This window comes from Clarias gariepinus, chromosome 18 (assembly GCF_024256425.1).
Source record: "Clarias gariepinus isolate MV-2021 ecotype Netherlands chromosome 18, CGAR_prim_01v2, whole genome shotgun sequence".
In the NCBI taxonomy this organism is placed as follows: domain Eukaryota; kingdom Metazoa; phylum Chordata; class Actinopteri; order Siluriformes; family Clariidae; genus Clarias; species Clarias gariepinus.
In genome coordinates, this window is record NC_071117.1 from 21,566,298 (window position 1) to 21,587,638 (window position 21,341).

Here is a 21,341-nt window from a genome sequence, read left to right on the forward strand (position 1 = left end):
ATGGTAGGGTGGCCAGACAGGTGATACACCTCAGTAAAAGGCACATGACAGGCGAATGGAGTTTACCAAAAGGCACCTGAAGGGACGCTATAACTAAAAAGGTTAGCCAGAAGTAAACACAGACATAAGTGCTTCCTGGAATATAAGGGAACCAGTCACTTCATCAATGAAAGTGGGAGAAGACCGCATCCAAACAGACTAGTTCACTATAGTACTCTTTTGGGTACAGTCGTGGCCAAAAGTTTAGAGAATGACACAAATATTAGTTTTCACAAAGTTTGCTGCTAAACTGCTTTTAAATCTTTGTTTCAGTTTTTTCTGTGATGTACGGAAATATAATTACGAGCACTTCATGCGTTTCAAAGGCTTTTATCGACAATTACATGACATTTATGCAAAGAGTCAGTATTTGCAGTGTTGGCCCTTCTTTTTCAGGACCTCTGCAATTTGTCTAGGCATGCTCTTAATCAACTTCTGGGCCAAATCTTGACTGATAGCAACCCATTCTTTCATAATCCTTTCTTGGAGTTTGTCAGAATTAGTGGGTTTTTGTTTGTCCACCCGCCTCTTGAGGATTGACCACAAGTTCTCAATGGGATTAAGATCTGGGGAGTTTTCAGGCCATGGACCCAAAATTTCAACGTTTTGGTCCCCGAGCCACTTAGTTATCACTTTTGCCTTATGGCATGGTGCTCCATCGTGCTGGAAAATGCATTGTTTTTTTTCCCAAACTGTTGTTGGATTGTTGGAAGAAGTTGCTGTTGGAGGGTGTTTTGGTACCATTCTTTATTCATGGCTGTGTTTTTGGGCAAAATTGTGAGTGAGCCCACTCCCTTGGATGAGAAGCAACCTTACACATAAATGGTCTCAGGATGCTTTACTGTTGGCATGACACAGGACTGATGGTAGCGCTCACCTTTTCTTCTCCGGACAAGCCTTTTTTTCAGATGCCCCAAACAATCGGAAAGAGGCTTTATTGGAGAATATGACTTTGTCCCAGTCCTTAGCAGCCCATTCGCCATACTTTCTGCAGAAGATCAATCTGTCCCTGATGTTTTTTTTTTTTGGAGAGAAGTGGCTTCTTTGCTGCTCTTCTTGACACCTCAAGAAGACGCATCACTGTGCGTGCAGATGCACTCACACCTGCCTGCTGCCATTACTGAGCAAGCTCTGCACTGGTGGCACTCTAATCCCGCAGCTGAATCCTCTTTAGGAGACGTTCCTGGCGCTTGCTGGACTTTTTTGGACGCCCTGAAGCCTTCTTAACAAGAATTGAACCTCTTTCCTTGAAGTTCTTGATGATCCTATAAATTGTTGATTTAGGTGCAATCTTAGTAGCCACAATATCCTTGCCTGTTAAGCCATTTTTATGCAACGCAATGATGGCTGCATGCATTTTTTTTGTTAACAATGGAAGAACAATGATTTCAAGCATCACCCTCCTTTTAACATGTCAAATCTGCCATTCTAACCCAATCAGCCTGACATAATGATCTCCAGCCTTGTGCTTGTCAACATTCTCACCTGAGTTAACAAGACGATTACTGAAATGATCTCAGCAGGTCCTTTAATGACAGCAATAAAAAGCAGTGGAAAGGTTTTTTTGGGATTAAGTTTATTTTCGTGGCAAAGAAGGACTATGCAATTCATCTGATCACTCTTCATAACATTCTGAAGTACAGTGGAACCTCGGATTACGAGCTTAATTCGTTCCGGAAGTGGGCTCGTATTCCAAAACACTCGTAAACCAAATTTTATTTTCCCATAGGAAATAATGGAAACTTAAATTATTTGTTCTACAGCCCAAAAAAATAAATACATAAATATAATTAATACAAAATATAAAGTAAAAATAAAACAAATTAACCTGTACTTTACCTTAAAAAAATGTAAAATTAAACCCCGACAGATAAGGGTTTTCATTTGTGCATGCAGAGTGTATGTGTGTAAAATGTGCGCGCGCGCGCACACACACACACATTAACAGATAGACCGTTTTTATAACCATTTAAAAATTAGCAAGGAACATTCCTAGTCACACTCACGTAAGCGCATACTAACAGGATCACTGCTGTAAGTAAAACAACAACAACAAAAAACAAATTAAACAGCTCCTCACCTTTGAAAACAATCGAGACAGAGAGAGGTTTGTGTGTTTATTTGGCAACCTGAGAGGAGGGGGGATGAAGGGGGGCTCGCTCGCGTTTACGGCCCCCTTCTCTCAGGTTGCCAAACAAACACACAAACTCTCTGCCTTACACAGACACAAACACACACGCACACTCAAAAACACTGCAGGCACTAAGACCCAGCAGGGGAGACAATGGGTCTCGGCTTTACAGCTCCCCTTCTCTCAGGTTGCCAAATAAACACACAAACTTCTCTCTGTCGCGACTGTTTCCAAAGGTGAGGAGCTGTTTAATTTTTGTTTTTGTTGTTTTACTTTACAGTAGTAATCCCGTTAGTATGCACTCACGCGAGTGTGACTAGCGATGTTCTTTGCTAATTTTTAAACGGTTTTAAAAACGGTCTCTCCGTTAATGTGTGTGTGCGCGCGCGCCACACGCACATCTCACACACACACACACACACACACAGCGCGTGTGTGTATTCACCCAGCAGGAGAGACGATTACCTACAATTCTGCTGCAAGCGAGAGAAAAACCGTTGGCTCACTTGTGATGACGTAACGCTCGGTGTTAAAACAAGAAGCGCATGTGTGAAACATGATATTCGGTGCTCGTTAACTAAGACAATGCTCGTTTTTCAAGTAAAAAATTATTAAAAATTGTTGCTCGTCTTGCAAAACACTCGTAAACCACGTTACTCGTAATCCGAGGTTCCACTGTATATGCAAATTGCTATTATAAAAACTTAAGCAGCAACTTTTCCAATTTCCAAAATGTAATAATGTAATAATGTAATTCTCAAAACCTTTGGCCAAGACTGTACATGATTACCCAAGATCAGCACCTCAAGTCAAGTAGGCCTTTATTGTCATTTCAGCCATATACAATTCAGTATACAGTATAAACATGAAAATGTCTGGTCTTGAAAAATATACAAACATCGATCGCACCGATGTCAGTATGCCTTGTAAAATGGACTACAACACAAAAGAAACAAAAATGGCACCATTATGGATCCAGAGCTACCAGAGCCATGCTCTTATCTAAGACTAATCTTTTTTCGCAAAAAGCTTGGCTAAATAGATATGTTTTTAGACTAGACTGGAACACAGAGACTGTATCTGAGTCCCGAACATTAATTGAAAGACTATGATTTAACTTTGGGGCTTTGTAAGAAAAAGCTCTGCCACCTGCTGTAGTCTCATAATATGGTCAAAGTAGGTGTGGCGGATCTTAAAACATTAGTAGTTTACTCAGGTAACATGGCACAAGACAATTTAGTGGCTTATACATTAAAAAGAGTATTTTTAAATTAATGAGAAATTTCAGTGGGAGCCAATGCATTCTGGGTAAGATTTTGCCAGCTACCAGATGCAAATTTACCACTCAGAACCACCTCTGGCCTTTTATGTGCTTGATTAGTCATGAAGCAACAAGAGAACAGGTCACACCTGGCCATGAAATTGCCCGTTCCAAACATGTGTTCCATTATTCCTGAGCTACCCAAATTAACCCAAATATCTAAGATTGTTAGCATCTTTAACCGTGGGTCCGTGGTGGCTCAGGTTGCCCTAAGTCTTAGCAGTTAACAGGAACAAGATGAAAGGACATGCAGCAAGAGTGCAAGAGCCCTAAACGTTTTGAGTTCCTTTATCACATGCTTCCCTTATTTAGTTAAACAAGACACTTGGACACCCTGGGTGCTTTTAATTCTTAGGTTGGCTGCAGTTTCACTTAATGCGCACACATCTTGTATACATCTTACAGGAGCTACAATTAGTCGTTTTCACTATACTGAAGTAGTCCTTAATGAGACTTGCCAAAGATAATACAGAAAAAAAATACCTGGAAGAAAACATGACTTACACCATATATGGGTTCATCTAAGCCAGACTTTGGTAGCTTTGCTTTTTGGAGATAAAAGATCAGTTTGTTTTGTGTGTGTGCCCAGAGCTCTTTCAGTTAATGAAAAAACATGTATGTGATGGACGATGGGAAGTGAGAGATTCAACTCTGGAATTCATTACACAGCTCACAGCCAACCACAAAGGTACAGTTATAAGAACCATTTCTAGTCATGTCCAGTTTCCTCTTTAACACTAGAAGCGCCGAGCAGCGGTCATTTGACCGCAATGGGGTAAAAAATAAAAAATACTTCACACTCAATTCCAGGACACTCCTTTCATGACCTTTCCTAGTTCTGTAAGCTTAATCACCCTGTATGCTTACCTTTTCAAATTCGCACCAGTAAAAGACAGTATAAAGCTATTTTCCTCTTATTTACGTGAAATTGCTGATAGCTGTGCGCCGGTCATGCCGTTTCCTGCCTTTTCCAACCTGCGATTCTCATTTCTCTCAGCAGATGGCGCAAGGAATCGCGCATACTATCTATGCGTCATTTTGTGCGTATATGTAACTATCTCAGGTTTCATTCCATATATGCAGTTTTTTATATATATAAAAAAAAAGCAAAATCCCCTAAATGTCCTTATAAAATATTGCTGATTATCTCGCATATGCTTCTGTAAAATATCGACAATTCGCCATTCATTCTGGCATATTTTAGGATTTCGCTTTACTTAATTTTATAACGTTTTTAGAAAATTCATTAGTTTGTTCATTCTGTTAGAAGCTTCCGTGAAATTATCTCTAAAACAATGTAATGACCCTTCATGAGAATATAAAGTCTCATTATTGTGTTTGAATAAATCAGATCTACCACAGCAGATAATAAACTATGCTATGTCATAACCGAAGCAAACACCACAATTATGCCTCGTTTCGTTCAGTGTTGCTAGGCAACGAACCACGCGCCTAATCGGTGGGAACGTTGTTCACTTGGCCGCGGTGTATTATAAACCTGTGAATTGTTTCACTGCTTATGCTAATGTAATAAAAGCGAGGGAAATGAATGAGAACTAAATCAAAGATTTTCGGTAATTACACTGAGTGTAACATCTGCATAGTGACACTAAACAGCTGAACATCTTCACTTTTCCATTTACCTCTGAGAAAAAAAGCTGTATTTTGTTTATTTATATTTAGAATGTTTATAAATTTACAAGAAGTAGACGTGCACACACAGACACACACACAAACACACACACACACACCTCCTCTGAGCCCTCGGTCAACATTCAATCACCGTCGGTATGCAAATGAGTCAAGACGTAGCCTAACATGTTGTCGTGTCGGATTTCAGCGGTCACGGATTGGAAAGACTTTGAAGCAGTTGCAGCGTTTTTTCAGTTACAACAAGCACAGCGATGAGTCCACGTTGTTTCACTGTTTATGACATAGTGACAGTAAACAGCTGAACAACTTCATTTTTCTGTTTACCTCTGAGGAAAAAAAAGCTGTATTTTGTTTGTTTATATTCAAAGTAACACCTTCCAACCACCTCCCATAGTCTATTGTTAGTTTTAGTGATATGTAGTGATAATTAGTTTCTGCCATAAGTACCCCAACACCATTGATCATGAGTTTCAGCTGAAACTAATTCTATACATGCAACAGAAAATGTAGATGCAGATTCCAAATGTATAAAGATGCATGCTATATATATATATATATATATATATATATATATATGATCTGTATCCACACTCAGCGGTTATGGAGTGAAAAAACTTTTAAACAGTTTATATATTAATCTAAGCTTGAACTTATCAACATCAGATTCCGTTTCAGTGTGTTTCCTAATCTGTCCCCACATATATATAAGATACTTTTCAAATAAAATCACTATTACTTGACCCTGAAGTTTAGTTTAGCACACAAAAAACTGAAAAGTCCTTTCTGGTAAATCAACTGCATATGTAGTTTATTTACAGCAATTCATAAAAAAAAATTATATACATTGTGCAGTACAAGGTAAACATGAGAAAGATTACAAAATTTAAAAGCAAACAGTGTCTTCTTTCTAAACAGCTTAGTATTACTGTGCGTCGAGATGCTGAAATCCCTTGCATGTTGCCCCTCAATTTTGTGCTTCCATTTGACGTGGAGAGATATTTGACCGACAGCTTAGAACAAAAGAACTGTAGGTGTGATCACAACCTCCTCCAAACGACCGTGTCATCAATCACTGGCCATCTCAGAAGTTCTCTAATGTATGCAACGAACCATGAACCAAGTATTTTTGCAAAACTATGGCACTCTCTTAAGAGGTGGTTGGAATGTGTTATTCATTTATTTATTCTATACAAGGGCACTAACTACACAGACCAAACTATAACCTTCTTGTACTCTTATAAAAATTCTAAATATAAACAAACAAAATACAGCTTTTTTTTCTGTCAAATTCAGCCGACGTAGACTCATCGCTGTGCTTGTTGTAACTGAAAAAACGCTGCAACTGCTTCAGGGAAGGTGTGTGTGTGTGCTGCAGCCTGTGAATAAATATGCACAGCAGAGGGACAGAGACATGAGGGACATCTAATACCGTATTTTTTACTGTCCCTTTTTCAGCGGATTTTTCTACCGCAGATCAGTTTATCAACTTACTCCTTCATTTTAGGAATATATTAACATGTGCAGACATTTAGTTGAGGGGGCGCTGCCCCTCTTGCCCCTGAATAGAGCCAGCACACACGTGTGTGTGTATGTATGTATATATATATATATATATATATATATAGCATGCATCTTTATTCATTTGGAATCTGCATCTACATTTTCTGTTGCATGTATAGAATTAGTTTCAGCTGAAACTCATGGTCAATGGTGTTGGGGTACTTATGTAGTGATAATTAGTTAGTGCCAAATCACTAAAACTAACAATAGACTATGAGAGGTGGTTGGAAGGTGTTACTCTATATATAAACAAACAAAATACAGCTTTTTTTTTCTTAGAGGTAAACATGAAGCTGTTTAGTGCCACTATGCAGATGTTACACTCAGTGTAGTTACCGAAAATCTTTGATTTAGTTCTCATTCAGTGGCCACACATCACTTCCACATTTTCCTCGCTTTTATTACATGAGCATAAGCAGTGAAACATTCCGCAGGTTTATAATACACCGCGGCCAAGTGAACCACGTACCCGCCGATTAGGCGTGTGGTCCGTTGCCTAACAACACTGAACAAAACGAGGCATAATCGTGGTGTTTGCTTCGGTTATGACATAGCATAGTTTAATATCTGCTGTGGTAGATCTGATTTATTCAAATTTAATATTGTTTTAGCGATAATTTCATGGAAGCGAGTTCAGAACTAAATCGCTGCTCCTGCTCCACCCGAGACGTTCAGAAGCTTCAAATAGAATGAACAAACTAATAAATTTTCTCCATACGATATAAAATTAAGTAGAGCTTTCCTTTTTGTTATAGTACGAAGCTCCTAGATGGACCAGGAAGGAGAAAAATCGGCAGGAAAAAGTCATGACAAAAACTTTGGGTTATAATGCAGAACATGACTTGTGTTTTTTCTGCGGTTTTTTTTCTTTTCCTCTGTAGTAGGTTTTCTCAGTTGAATATGAAAAAAAGATACCGCTGATTATCAACGCGGGAATGAATGGCGCATTGTCCAAGTGCAAGTTGATCTTGGAGCTAAACTATTTGCTTTGGGTGAAAGCGCCATCTAGCGATCATTGTGTCAGCAGCAGCTTCAATAGGCAGTCAAATGACCGCTGAACCGCGTTATAAGTAGGTGACACTGGCGCGGCGCTTCTAGTGTTAAAATTAAAACCTTTAAGTTTTTAAACCTTGTATTTTTAAAAAATTGCTAAAATTCATGCACATGAGTGGTAATTTTGTTTCCTCTTGTCTTATTTAGGTAATGGTACATATAATGAAACTCTGCATAGTAGTGGTATGATCTCGGTGCTCTTCACCTCACTGTCAGATCCAGTAGACTATGTTCAAGCAAGTGCAGTGGCAGCTCTTGGGCAGGCAGTAGCTGCATATGGTGTGTGTAACAATGTGCAGGTAAAGGCTTTAACATACACTTAAAATAATCACATTTTGTTGCACCCTGAAATGAAGACAGTTTTTGTTTTATCCAATTGTGTTCAATTTAATTCAATTTTATTTGAATGGCGCTTTTAACAGTTGTCATTGTCGCAAAGTACTGTAGCTTTACACAATTAAAAGAATTATTTAAGTTTGTATGGAATGTGAGTGTGCATGAACCAACATGGCCCTGGTGAGCAAGCCGAGGGCGACAGTGGCAAGGAAAAACTCCCTGAGATGGCAATGGAAAGAAACATTGAGAAGAACCAGACTTAACAGGGAACCCATCCTCATCTTTGTAAAACAGAAAGTAGGAATTGATCTGCATTCATACTGTGTGTTAGGTGGCAGCCAGTTCAGCTATAACAGTTGATGTTAATTGATTTTATTATGGAGTCCAGGTAATTATCGGAGACTCAGGTAGACTTGTAGGAAATTCCAGTCCTGAACTATCGAACTGTCAAGTCCTCAGAGAAACAGCTGTCAACACCAGTCGAGGCCAGAACCTGACTTCTAGGTAAAGGGGCAACCGTCCCCAGACACCAGACATCCCAAAGACATCTATGTGACCAACCAGAAGCACCAGGATGGTTCAGACAGGTCCGGAAGGCAGAGGGAGTCTGGATCACTGGCAACTCAGGAACGACATTTATAGCCTGACAGAGAGAGGGAAAGAGAGAGAAGGGGAGAGAGAACGGGAGAGGGGAGAGCAAAAGAGGAGAGATAACAGTTAGGTATGGTTGCTATGGAAAGCCGTTTGGGCATATATTGGATATCGGGGATATCAAGCACATTTCCGCCCACAAATTACCTAGTGAAGCCCAAAATTGCACAAGTACAACTAGTGAAACAATTTTTTTGACTAGTTAACTAGTACGGCTTAAAGTTTTCACTAGTTAACTAGTGTGATTTTAAACATCTATGGCAAGCTATAATGGTTTTACTAGTAATACTAGTGCAATTTTGGCCTTCACTAGTAAATTTGTTGGCGGAAATTTGCTTGATATTCCCGATATTCAGTTGATGCCCAAACGGCTTGCCGTACGGAAATGTGCTTGATATCCCCGATATCCAATTCATGCCCAAACGGCTTGCCATATGGGTGTGCATATCAATACATAAAATCTTTAACTATTGTCTACTACTATGTAAGGTTTTACCTTTGTGTGTGTGGTCTGTTCACAATTTATTATTTTTTTTTTTCAAGGAAAAGGCTGCAACCCATCTGTTGAGCATTCTCTCTCAAGATACACAGAGCTTCCCCCATCGTGCTGTAATTAAGGTCTTCATTACATGGATAAGAAGCCCACATTGTGCGATTGCTGTGGAGCAGTCTATTAGCTCAGTGTTGTTACTCGGTGGAAACGACTTCGACTGGGAAGTTAAAGTTCATACCCTTGAGTTAGCAGATGTATTGATTGACAAATTCCTAATTTGTTGTCACTTTGACTTTAATAATATCTGTAAAAGCTCTGGAAGTACATGCATAGTGCAGGCATTAACCAAACTGAAGGATGTAGGAATATTTGAGTTGCTGTTTAAATGCTTATTTGACTGTGACAGACCTGTTTCTCTGAAAGCTTGTTTACTCTTGCTTAAATTAAGACCATTTATGAGAGAGATTACTACTGATGGCAACAAAGAACTTACTCTTGAAATATGCAAGTACAGTTGGAATAATGAAATTCTCAACAGATGCAACGAAAACAGAAAGGTTTTTGAGCTCAGTAGAGACGCATCATCTTGTAAACAGTCAATCAGTCAAGATTCTCTTTGTGGATCTCCAAAAGTGGATTTGTGCCAGATATTTGAATTCTTAGACCTTGAGAACATGCAACACACCTTATCACGAAGTAGTGATCATGTGATAAATTCACCCCACTCTCTAATGGAAGACATTTTATTAATGACACGAGAAAGTGAAGAGAATATGGTAGATTGCTATTAAAAATAAGTGCTCAAAAGTGCTAACTTGTCATAAGCTAAAAATAAAGCAGTACTCTAGGCAGCACTGATCTGAGTTTTGTGTTGAACAGAAGATTATTTGTTTTATAACCCACAAACTTTCATTGGCACCTGCTAAATTTAATAAGGGCTTTACTTTAACTTCATTAAGCTTGCACAAAATAACCAAAGGAGATCCAATATCTGGAGGCATATGAAGATGTCTAACAGCAGCTTAAATTATATAAATATACCGTCTAATGTCCTAATTGTCTGTGAATTGATTGTAAATAAACTGACTATTTTAAATTGAATATGACTACTATTTTTTTTTTTTTATCTGATGTCCCAAAGTGAGTTTGTCTAGTAGTTGGGACACACACACAGACACACACACACACAGAGTGCAACCTACTGGATTGTTACACAACAAGGAAGAGGAAGGAGATAGATAGACCCACACAAAACCAGCCAGAAGTATAGACACACCACTTTTCCTTTAGTGTTTTTTGTTTCTTTGTTTCTTTGTTTTCAACATTGTAAATTAATAATAAAGACAACCAAACTATGAAAGACGACAGTTGGAGTAAACAAAAAAGTGTTAAACAACCCAGAATATGTTTACATTGTTCAAAGTAGCTACATTTAGCTTTGCTGACGGCTTGATTTTAGCTTTAGCTTTGCCTTCTCTCATCAGGTTTACAAGGTAATTACCTCACTTCAACAGGACAATGGCCCCAAACACACCTCTAGGTTATGTAAAAGCTGTTTTTCCAAGAAGGAAAGTGATGGAGTGCTACAGTATATCAGATGACCTGGCCTTTTATAACCACCCAATCTAAATCCAGTTCAGGATTATTTCGGGATGAGTTTGGACTGGAGAGTAATGCTGGGATCTTTCTTTGATGAGGCTGACTGAGAGAATGTCAAAAGTGCAAAGCTGTCATCAAAGCAAAGGGTGGGTACTTTTGAAGAATCTGAAATATAAAACATATTCTGGGTTATTGATCACATTTTTGTTGACATAATTTTATCATAATTCTTCAAAGTATTCAGTATTAATATACAATGTGTGTAGGTATATGTATACACACGCACAACTTTTATTTATATGAAATTTACTACCGCTTAAAAGTTTACAATAATCGTTCACTAAATAAACTTCTGTCCATCAGAGGTAAGTTTTGGTCTTGCTTTCTTGGGAAGGTCTTCATGAGAGTCAGTTTCATCATGGTGCTTGTTGTCTTTCGAAAATGCATTTGACATCTGTTGTTGCTGTTACATAATTATCTAATTCCATGTTATTTTGTAGTTTTAAAATCCCCAGTATTGCTGTAGAATGTAGAAATTAAATCACTAAACTAAAATGAAATTTGCAAGTGATCCCAAACTTTTGAGCAGTAGTGCATATACTGTGTGTGTGTGTGTGTGTGTGTGTGTATATACACTTGTACATATGTATACACTGTATATAAAAATTTGGGGAATCGGGCAGGGTCCACCATGACCTTCAGCATCTGAGGTTATGAGGCAGATGATTTTAGAAAAGCCTGTAATTTTAGTAGAGATACTTTCATCCAAATATGATATTTTTGTAATTGAGAATTGGTAATAAATTGGTAATATAATATAAAATATAAAAAAATAAAATATTTTAATTAATGTGTATTGTCTTTTTGTATTTGTAGGTGTTGCAAATAAAAGTGCTATGCAAATAAACTTTTAAGGTTTTGTGGAGCTTAAATGTTGCAACAATGACATTTGTTCTCTATTGCTTTTTTAAATAATAACTGTTCCAGTTGTGGTGCCTTAAAAAAAATATTTTATTAAACATTTTAGGCAGACAGATAAAATATAAATAGCAGTACTATATTTACTCAATAAATGCAAACATTTCATTCCACTTTTATAAAACAATTTTCCGCATATCCCAGTTAGGAAGTTGGAGTCAGAGCACAAGGTCAGCCAGGATACAGTACCACTCACTCACTCAGTGTTTTAAAACCGGCAAACTCATCACCATTGGAAACCATTGAGTACATTAGGTATAATGAGACACTCTTGTTTCTATTGGTATACAATGTACTTACAATTCGACGTTATTAACTCCGGATCCAACCTGGCTGAGTGAGATCCTGAGGGAGAACAAAGAACACGATGGGAAGCGGCGGCCCCGAGGGAAACGAGCTGGTGACAGAAACAGGCTGAGAGTCCGTGCACACTGGACACCTCTACCTAGCATCCTGCTCACCAACGTTCAGTCACTGGAGAACAAGCACAATGACCTCAGGGCCAGGGTAAAGTTCCAGAGAGACATTCGGGACTGCAATTTTTTCTGCTTCACTGAGACATGGCTGAACCCAGCAGTGCCAGACCACACTATCCAGCCGAGTTCTTCTCGGTTCACCGCATGGACAGGAAAAGTCAGGGGGAGGCGGCGTGTGCTTAATGGTGAACAGCAGCTGGTGCAACAGCACAAGCGTTGTTCTTCTTACACGCTCCTGCACAGCCAACTTGGAACTACTGTCCATCATTTACATTTAGGCATTTGGCAGACGCTCTTATCCAGAGCGACTTACATTTTTTTTTTATCTTATTATACATCTGAGCAGTTGAGGGCCTTGCTCAAGGGCCCAACAGTGGCAACTTGGTGGTTGTGGGGTTTGAACCTGGGATCTTCCAAACCGCAGTCCAATGCCTTAACCACTGAGCTACCCCTGGCCCTGGCCCATCATGTCATTCTTTTTACCTTCCGCGGAAGTTCACATCGGTCATAGCGCCGTTTATATCCCGCCTCAAGCGGACACGGACACTGCCTTATGCGAGCTCGCACCGCTGCCTATAACACAGGACCCGTACAAGGCTGTGTCTTATAACATGCGGAAGGCGGTAAAAGAGGCGAAGCAGCACTATGGGAGGAAACTAGAGTCACAGCTCCAACAGAGTGACACTAGGAGTCTGTGGCAGGGACTAAGAACAATAACGGACTATAAAGCATCTACATCCAGTATGACAAACGCAGACGTGACTTTGGCAGACGAGCTAAACACATTTATGCTCGTTTCAAGGCTGCAGCTAAAGACGCTAGCGATGCTAATGCTAGCGGCGCTAATGCTAGCGGCGCTAACGGTTACAGAAAGGAAGACGCAAAGGGAAAGGGAATTATGTTAAAATGCTCTTCATCGATTACAACTCAGCATTTAATACCATAATTCCATCCACACTCATTGAAGCACCTGGTACTCAGCTCATCTATGTGTCAGTGGATCTCCAACTTCCTAACTAGCAGACCACAGGCAGCAAGGATGGGAGAACATGTCTCAGCCTCCCTCACTTTCAGCACTGGAGCTCTGCCGGGCGTTTGAGCCCTTTGTACACCTACGACACCGTGGCCACTACCAACTCCACCGTCGTCATCAAGTTTCCTGACGGCACTGTCATGGTGGGCCTGATCACGAACAACGATGAGACGGCCTACCTAGAGGAGATTGGAAATCTAAAGAACTAGTGCCAGAGAAACAATCTCCTCCTGAACATCAGCAAGACAAAGGAGCTGATAGTGGACTTTAGTACAAAGCAGGAGGGGAACTACCAGCCCCCGGTCATCAACAGGAGCCCAGTGGAGAGAGTGGACAGCTTCCAATACCTTCACATCACATCACGCAGGACCCGTCATGGTCCTGTCACATCAACACCGTGGTGAAAAAGGCCGACAGTGTCTCAGTGTCCACCTTCAACGCTTAAGAGACTTCAGACTGGTTTGAAAACAGCACCATGCTGCACTCAATCTACAGCAAGCGGTGCTGGACTAAGTCTAGGAAGATTATGAAGCCATCCCAACATTCCTGAGCCATTCCAACAATGGACTGTTCTCTCTGTTGCGGTCTGGGAAGCGATTTCGCTCCCTGAAGGCCAACACAGAGAGACTGAGGAAGAGCTTCTTCCCGCAGGCAATAAGGTCTCTCAACCACAACACAAAACTAATAGCATCTTTTTAACATCCAACATTGAATGGCATTCAAGGCCACTATGGACACATTCATGCACACTTGCACTACATATTTATATTTTCATTTCTGGACCATTGCACAAGACACTTTAATAAGACACTTAAATAAGTCACTTTTTATGCATATTTGCACACCCCCAGTCCTTTCTAAATTTTTACAAATTTCCATTTTTTTCTTCTATATTTTTGCCATATTGTTATTATGTCCTTATTTGTACAGTATATTTTACTAGTTAAATGTATTTTTTATCGTATTTCTTTTTATTCATATTTTATTTCTTATGTATAAGCTTTTATTTTTTAAGGTCACTGGCGGTCATATAAGCATTTTACTGCATATCGTACTGTGTATGTGACAATTAAAATTTACATTTGATTTGACATGCATCAAAAAAATTGTTCAGCTTAATTAGATCTAAATGTGTACAGAGTGTGACATGTATACATGCGTATGAGTGTGTATGAGCTATGCAGCTCTAGGTCCCAGACTCTTAGTCATCCAAATGGCAGCAGAATCCAATTTATACAGTGTGTTAGGTGGCAGGCAGTTTAGCTATAACAGTCGATGTTAATTGATGTAAATATGGAGTCCAGGTAGTTATTGGAGACAATTGCAATCTTGAACTATCGAGCAACTACAGCCAAGTCAAGTCCTCAGAGAAACAGCTATCAACACCAGTCAAGGCCAGAACCGTTTTTATGGTAAAGTGAAACCATTCCCAGACACCAGACGCATTCCAAAGAGACACATCCATGCGACGAGATCTCCAACTAGAAGCGGGGCACCAGGATGGTTCAGACAGGTCCGTGCAGATTTTCTTTCAAACCTAGTCGTTTCTGTAGACAAAGCGTTAACTGCTGGAGATTTTAATATTCATTTTGAGAATCCAGAAGACCCTCTAAGAACAGCATTTATGTCCATACTGGACTCAGTAGGAACCACTTTTAAAATTTAATAATATTTTTCGGAATAAGCATAAGACATTTATTCACAATTCCACTGTCTGAAGTTATTTTAAGTGCGTCATAGTGATAATGTATGCACAGCGCCGCCCTACCGTATTAAACGTACATTCACATCAACTACCACACAGAGCTTTATCAGTAATCTCCCAGAGTTATCAACTTTGATTGAATCACCGTCGGACCCCACAGAACTCGATCAGGCAAATATTAAGAGTCGACGTTCCATTATACCTTAGATAATGTAGCTCCAGTTAAAAGTAAAATGTATTAGAGATAAGAAACCCGCTCCCTGGTATAACGACCACACGCACTTTAAAACAGACAGATTAGGACGTAAATGGCATCAAACTAAATTGTTAGTATTTCAAATAGCATGGAAGGAGAGCATCCTGAACTATGGAAAAGCTCTTAGTGTAGCTAGATCAACGCACCTCTCCACTTTTATAGAAAATAACAAAAATAATCATAGATTTTTATTTAATACCATAGCTAAATTAACCACAAAATCTCCACAACAACATCGTGCAATAGTGTTGACTCTATGAACTTTTTAAATAATAAAATTGTAAATATTAGGCATAAAACTGAGGCTTTGAAACCAGACAATGTAATTGATGCAGATGTTAAACTAGCCATGTCAGATTGGAACCTAGAATACTCCTCTTAAAAAAGAATGAACTAATTTCACTCATCTCTTCTGCAAATTCCAAAATGTACTATCTGTTAAAGAAAATGTGTCGATGTAGGATCTGATATACAAGTTGATCAATTTTAACCAATTTGAGCAATAACAGAACCCCTGTTGAGAATAATTAATTCTTCACTCAGCATTGGGTATGTTCCAAAATCTTTTAAATTAGCAGTTATTTAACTGATAATTAAGAAACCTGACCTCGACCCTGTCAGCTGTTCAATTACAGGCCAATATATAACCTTCCCTTTATCTCTAAGATTCTGGAAAAGATAGTAGCGGAGCAGCTATGCCCATATCTACATAGAAATAGCATAGATGAACTGTATCAGTCAGGATTTAGGTCTCATGACAGCACAGAGACAACACTCGTTAAAGTAGTAAATGACCTCATATTGGCCTCTGATCAGGGTTGTGTAATTATGCTTGTATTACTTGACATCAGTGCAGCTTTTGACACCATTTATCATAGTATTCTTTTTTACAGATTAGAAAATGTAGTAGGAATTAAGGGTACAGCCCTCTCCTGGCTTAGATCCTACTTGACCGATCGGTATCAGTATGTAGACTTAAATGGTGATTATTCTGATGATTACTCACTAGCACCAAAAGATACGAGCAAATCACACCTATTTTATCTTCACTCCATTGGCTCCCCGTAAAATTTCAAATAGATTTTAAAATACTACTTTTGACATATAAAGCATTAAATGGTCTCGCGCCGCAGTACCTGAGCGAACTGCTAGTGTCTTACGATCCGCCACGCCTACTTCGATCAAAGGATGCAGGCTGCTTGTCAGTACCGCATATTATGAAAACTACAGCTGGGGGCAGAGCTTTTCCTTACAAAGCCCCAAAATTATGGAATAGTCTTCCAAACAGTGTTCGGGACTCAGACACAGTCTCAATGTTTAAGTCCAGGCTAAAAACTAATTTATTTAATCACGCATTTTTATAAATAGGTTTGCCGTAGGTAAAGGAGCAGATCTGGGCGACTCATGGATGTAGAGTATTATGGTGAACTGGTATGTTTAGATGCTTTCTTCCCCACTCTCATTGATCACTCAGGTTTGTTGACGGTGAGGTGATTGGTTGCTTTACATCTCAGCGAGCCCTTAGGTTTGTGTTTCCTTCTGGCTCTCCCTTTTAGTTATGCTGTCATAGTTAGTCCTTCCGGAGTCTCTGCTTGCACTCTACAGTAAATATACATTCACATTATACATTATGTGACTGCGACCATACGTAACTGTTATCTCTCCTCCTCTGCTCTCCCCTCTCCTTTTTTCTCTCCCTCTCTCTCTCTTCCCTCTCTCTTTCCTTCTCTCTGTCACCTGTCGTTCCTGAGCTGCCAGTAATCCAGACTCCCTCTGCCCTCCGGACCTGCCTGACCCATCCTGGTGCCCCGCTTCTGGTTGAAGATCTCATCACATGGATGCCCCTTTTGTCTCTTTGACATGCATCTGGTGTCTGGGGATGGTTTCACTATACCATGAAGACAGTTCTGGCCTCGACTGGTATTGATAGCTGTTTCTCTGAGGACTTGACTTGGCTGCAGTTGCTCGATAGTTCAGGACTGGAATTTCCTACAATTCTACCTGAGTCTCCAATAACTACCTGGACTCTATATTAACATCAATTAACATCAACTGTTATAGCTGAACTGGCTAACACACCTAACCCACAGTAAGAATGCAGATCAATTCCTGCTTTCTGTTTCACCCAGATGAGGATGGGTTCCCTTTTGAGTCTGGTTCCTCTCAAGGTTTCTTCCTATTACCATCGTAGGGAGTTTTTCCTTGCCACTGTAGCCCACGAGATCCAGAAGTGTACCAGGTTTGACGTGTGTGTGTGTGTGTGTGTGTGTGTGTGTGTGTGTGTGTGTACTGTGTGTGTGTAATGTGTATGTTTTGTGTGCCCATGCTCAGGGCCCAGACTCAAAGAGTCCTAATGGCTACAGATTTCAACCTGTGTGCTGATTTCTATGAGTTACACACATGCTACACATGTATAATCACATTGTATTTATTTATTGTAAATAGGCTTTTATGCACTTCTGGTTAGATGCTAACTGCATTTCATTGGATGTACTCTGCACAATGACAATAAAGTTGAATCTAATCTAATACAGTATATATAATATGTGTGTGTAGCATGTGTGAGTAGTATGTAGTATGTGTGTACACAGTGTGTGCAGTATGTGTAGTTTACAGTATGTGTGTATAGTGGGTGTGGGGGTTGTGTGTGTGGGATGTAATGTTCGAACATTGTGTGCATTTTGACATTGTATGCATGACCCAAAATATCCTATCTTCTTTGTGGTGCTGAACACCTTTTATGCTCGCTTTGAGGCTGCAGCTAAAGACGTTAGCAATGCTAATGCAAGCAGCGCCATCGGCTGCAGACAGGAAGACTCTGCCAGCACCGGAAACATGTTCATCAGTTTAGCATTTTATACCGTTATTTCCTCCACACTCATCATCAAGCTAGAGCACCTGGAAGTCAGTCCATCTCTGTGTCAGTGGATCTCTAATTTCCTAACTGGCAGACCACAGGCTGTTCTCATTCACAGCTCTGGAGCCCCCCAAAATTGTGTTCTGAGCCTGCTTCTGTGCTTATTGTGCATAACTGTGTGGCCACTACCAACTCCACCACTATCATCAAGTTTGTTTAGCGATCCTGTTCACTGACAACGACAAGACGGCCTATCTGGAGGAAATTGGAAATCTCGAGAACTGGTGGCAGAGTAAACGTCCTTCTAAACGTCAGCATGACAATGGAGTTGATAGTGGACTTCAATAGAAAGCAGGAGAGAAACTACTAGACCCCCGTCATCAACAGGATGAAGTGCAGAGAGTGGATTTTTTTCCCGATACCTCAGTGTTCACATCACGCAGGACCTGTCATGGTCCTGTCAATGCCACTGTCCCGGATGCTCAGTAACTACTCCTGCACCATAGAGATCATCCTGACGAGAAACATTGTAACCTGGCTTAGGAACAGCACCATGCAGGACAGACGATAGAGAGTGGTGCGATCAGCTGAGCGCCTTATCCACCCCAAGCTCCCTGATCTGCAGTCAATTTACAGCAAGCGGTGTTGGACAAAGGCCCCAACAATGGACTGCTCTCTCTGTTGCGGGCAGAAAAGCAATTCCGCTCTGTGAAGGCCAATGCAGAGAGACTGAAAAGGAGCTTTTTTTCTGCAAGACGATACAGTCTCTAAATCAGAACACCACTCAGGACATCTTTTTTTGGACATTACACGCTTATGATCATTAGTTTTTTGCACACATTCTGGACATGCATGGATATCATGGACAATAATGGACATTGTACACCTGCACATTCATGCACATTTCTATTTCATTTGTTGTCCAACTTTTGCACAGTGCCACAATAATATTTTTAGTTTTTATCTTTATATTTATTTATATATACATTTATGCCCAAACTTTTGCATAAGACTGTATCTGGTGGCACCTGAAGCCCAATGATACAGTAGGCCATACTCTTGTTATTCTAGCACTTTTATGACACATTTACGTTTACATTTAGACGTTTACATTTATCCAGAGCGTCTTACTAAAGTGCTTTGAAGTTTTAGTCATTGAACAGACCCTTACACTGGGTTACTAGGTTACTAACTAATTACTATCAGTCAAACATGATTGTAAAAGTTTTTTGTGTGTGTGTCTGTGTTGTGGGGTAATTCAAATATTGAAGGAACAGATATTATTTTAAGATATAGATTAAGTCATCCTTTAAGATTAATAATGATTAAGATTGCCAGAGTGGACATCTAGAGCAAGTTCAATCCACCACCTAGGTGCCAGAACTGAAAACAGCCTGGATCCATGTCTTATCTAAGAGAAGGTGGAACCAGCCAAGGAGTGCTGAAGGATCAGAATGAACGTTGAACGTGCATTGCTGGGTGTGATTAAAGCTGAGAGGTGGGGGCGCTGTTGGGCTTGTGATGGAGTAGGATGTGTTTTGGGAGGCTCTGGAGGATTATTGTTAAACTTGTTATTAAATTGCGCGTTCCAGTTTTATTTTACTGTTATTCTTCTCCGTTAACTGTTTTATTTGTATATTCGTCTCTAAAGGTGGTTACAATGTCCAGTAAAAACACTAAAACCCATAGCACAACGCAGTCACAATTGAAGCCACAGCCTCACCTTTGCGTGATTCGCCGCTGCGCGCTGACCCCACGGTTCACCAGGCAGTTTCTGTGATTCATACGGATGTGATGAAGCTCAAGATATTGTCCTCATTGAGGAACGAAATCGCAGATATTTTTAAGGGGGAACTGTGTGCTGCATTGGGCATTTACTTGTCCACAATTAAATTGGAATTACTGGCTGTAAAGCCACAACTGGCTTTAAGGCCGCCATTGACGCCGGTCTGTCTACGCTAAAGGGTATGCTCTCTGGTTGTACTGATGAAATTACTGCAATGCAAAGTAAGATACAACGTCTTACAGCAGATTTACACTACGTTTCAAATTATTATGCAAATGATATCTTAGTCAATGCAACCATAAGTGTATAATTTGAATTTTATTGAACAAACGTCCTATTGATAATATTTATTTAAAAAATAAAAAACTGAAAATGCACTGTTCCAAATTATTATGCACAACAGAGTTAAAACATTTTATAGGCTGTAAAGAACTGAAAATGGGCTTTTGTTAAATTTGCAGCTTTGGGGGGGTCATATTTACTGAAATTAAAAGCTATTTTAATCAAAAACATCCTAACAGGGCATGTTGCATCTTGACATAGGACCCCTTCTTTAATATCACCTTCACAATCCTTGCATCCATTGAACTTGTAAGTTTTTGGACAGTTTCTGCTTGAATTTCTTTGCAGGATGTCAGAATAGCCTCCCAGAGCTGCTGTTTTTATGCAAAACGCCTCCCACCCTTATAGATCTTTTGCTTGAGGATGCTCCAAAGGTTTTGGGTTTGAGGTCAGGGGAGGATGGTGGCCACACCATGATCTTTTATGCCCATAGCAGCCAATGACACAGAGGTATTCTTTGCAGCATGAGGTGGTGCATTGTCGTGCATGAAGATGATTTTGCTACGGAAGGCACGGTTCTTCTTTTATTACCATGGAAGAAAGTAGTCAGTCAATATACTTTGCAGAGATCATTTTTACACCTTCAGGGACCCTACAGGGGCCTACCCGCTCTCTCCCCATGATTCCGGCCCAAAACATGACTATGGCACCTCCTTGCTGATTCTTGTCGCAGCCTTGTTGGGACATGGTGGCCAGCCACCAACCATCCACTACTCCATCCATCTGGACCATCCAGGGTATCTAATGTTTTCATACCTTGTCCAAGGCACTGCACTATTTGACGCTTTTCGGCAGCATAGAGAACCTTTTTTTCCCCATATTGTTTGAAACATGTGGCCTGCTTAATAATGTGGAGCAACCTTCTTCAGTACTTTTCTATTGATTGGGTTTATCTGGCAAACTAATTATCACAGTTGTGTGAGATTCATTTCAGTGATCCAAAGAGCCCCGAGACAAAACACCATCCATGAGTTTAATTTAAAAACTAAGCATTTAATGTTTATGACACTTACATCCAATTTGCAAAAATTTGGAACACAGTGTAATTAAACTGGATAAAAAATGTGAACAT

At 39.9% G+C, this 21,341-nt stretch overlaps 1 protein-coding gene across 3 annotated transcripts in view; it reads left to right on the forward strand.

Annotated features, from left to right (window-relative positions):
* brat1 (BRCA1-associated ATM activator 1) overlaps positions 1-10,338 on the forward strand; it is a 63,673-nt gene extending 53,335 nt beyond the window's left edge. For 2 of the 3 annotated variants that reach the window (XM_053476825.1, XM_053476826.1), the window contains exons 12-14: positions 4,081-4,179; positions 7,905-8,056; positions 9,288-10,338. In XM_053476825.1, the coding sequence (XP_053332800.1) occupies positions 4,081-4,179; positions 7,905-8,056; positions 9,288-10,028 (992 nt within the window). In that variant the 3' untranslated portion in view covers positions 10,029-10,338. The remainder of the gene's footprint in view (positions 1-4,080; positions 4,180-7,904; positions 8,057-9,287) is intronic. The other variant, XM_053476827.1, reaches the window with a different exon arrangement.
* The last annotated feature ends 11,003 nt before the right edge of the window (positions 10,339-21,341 follow it).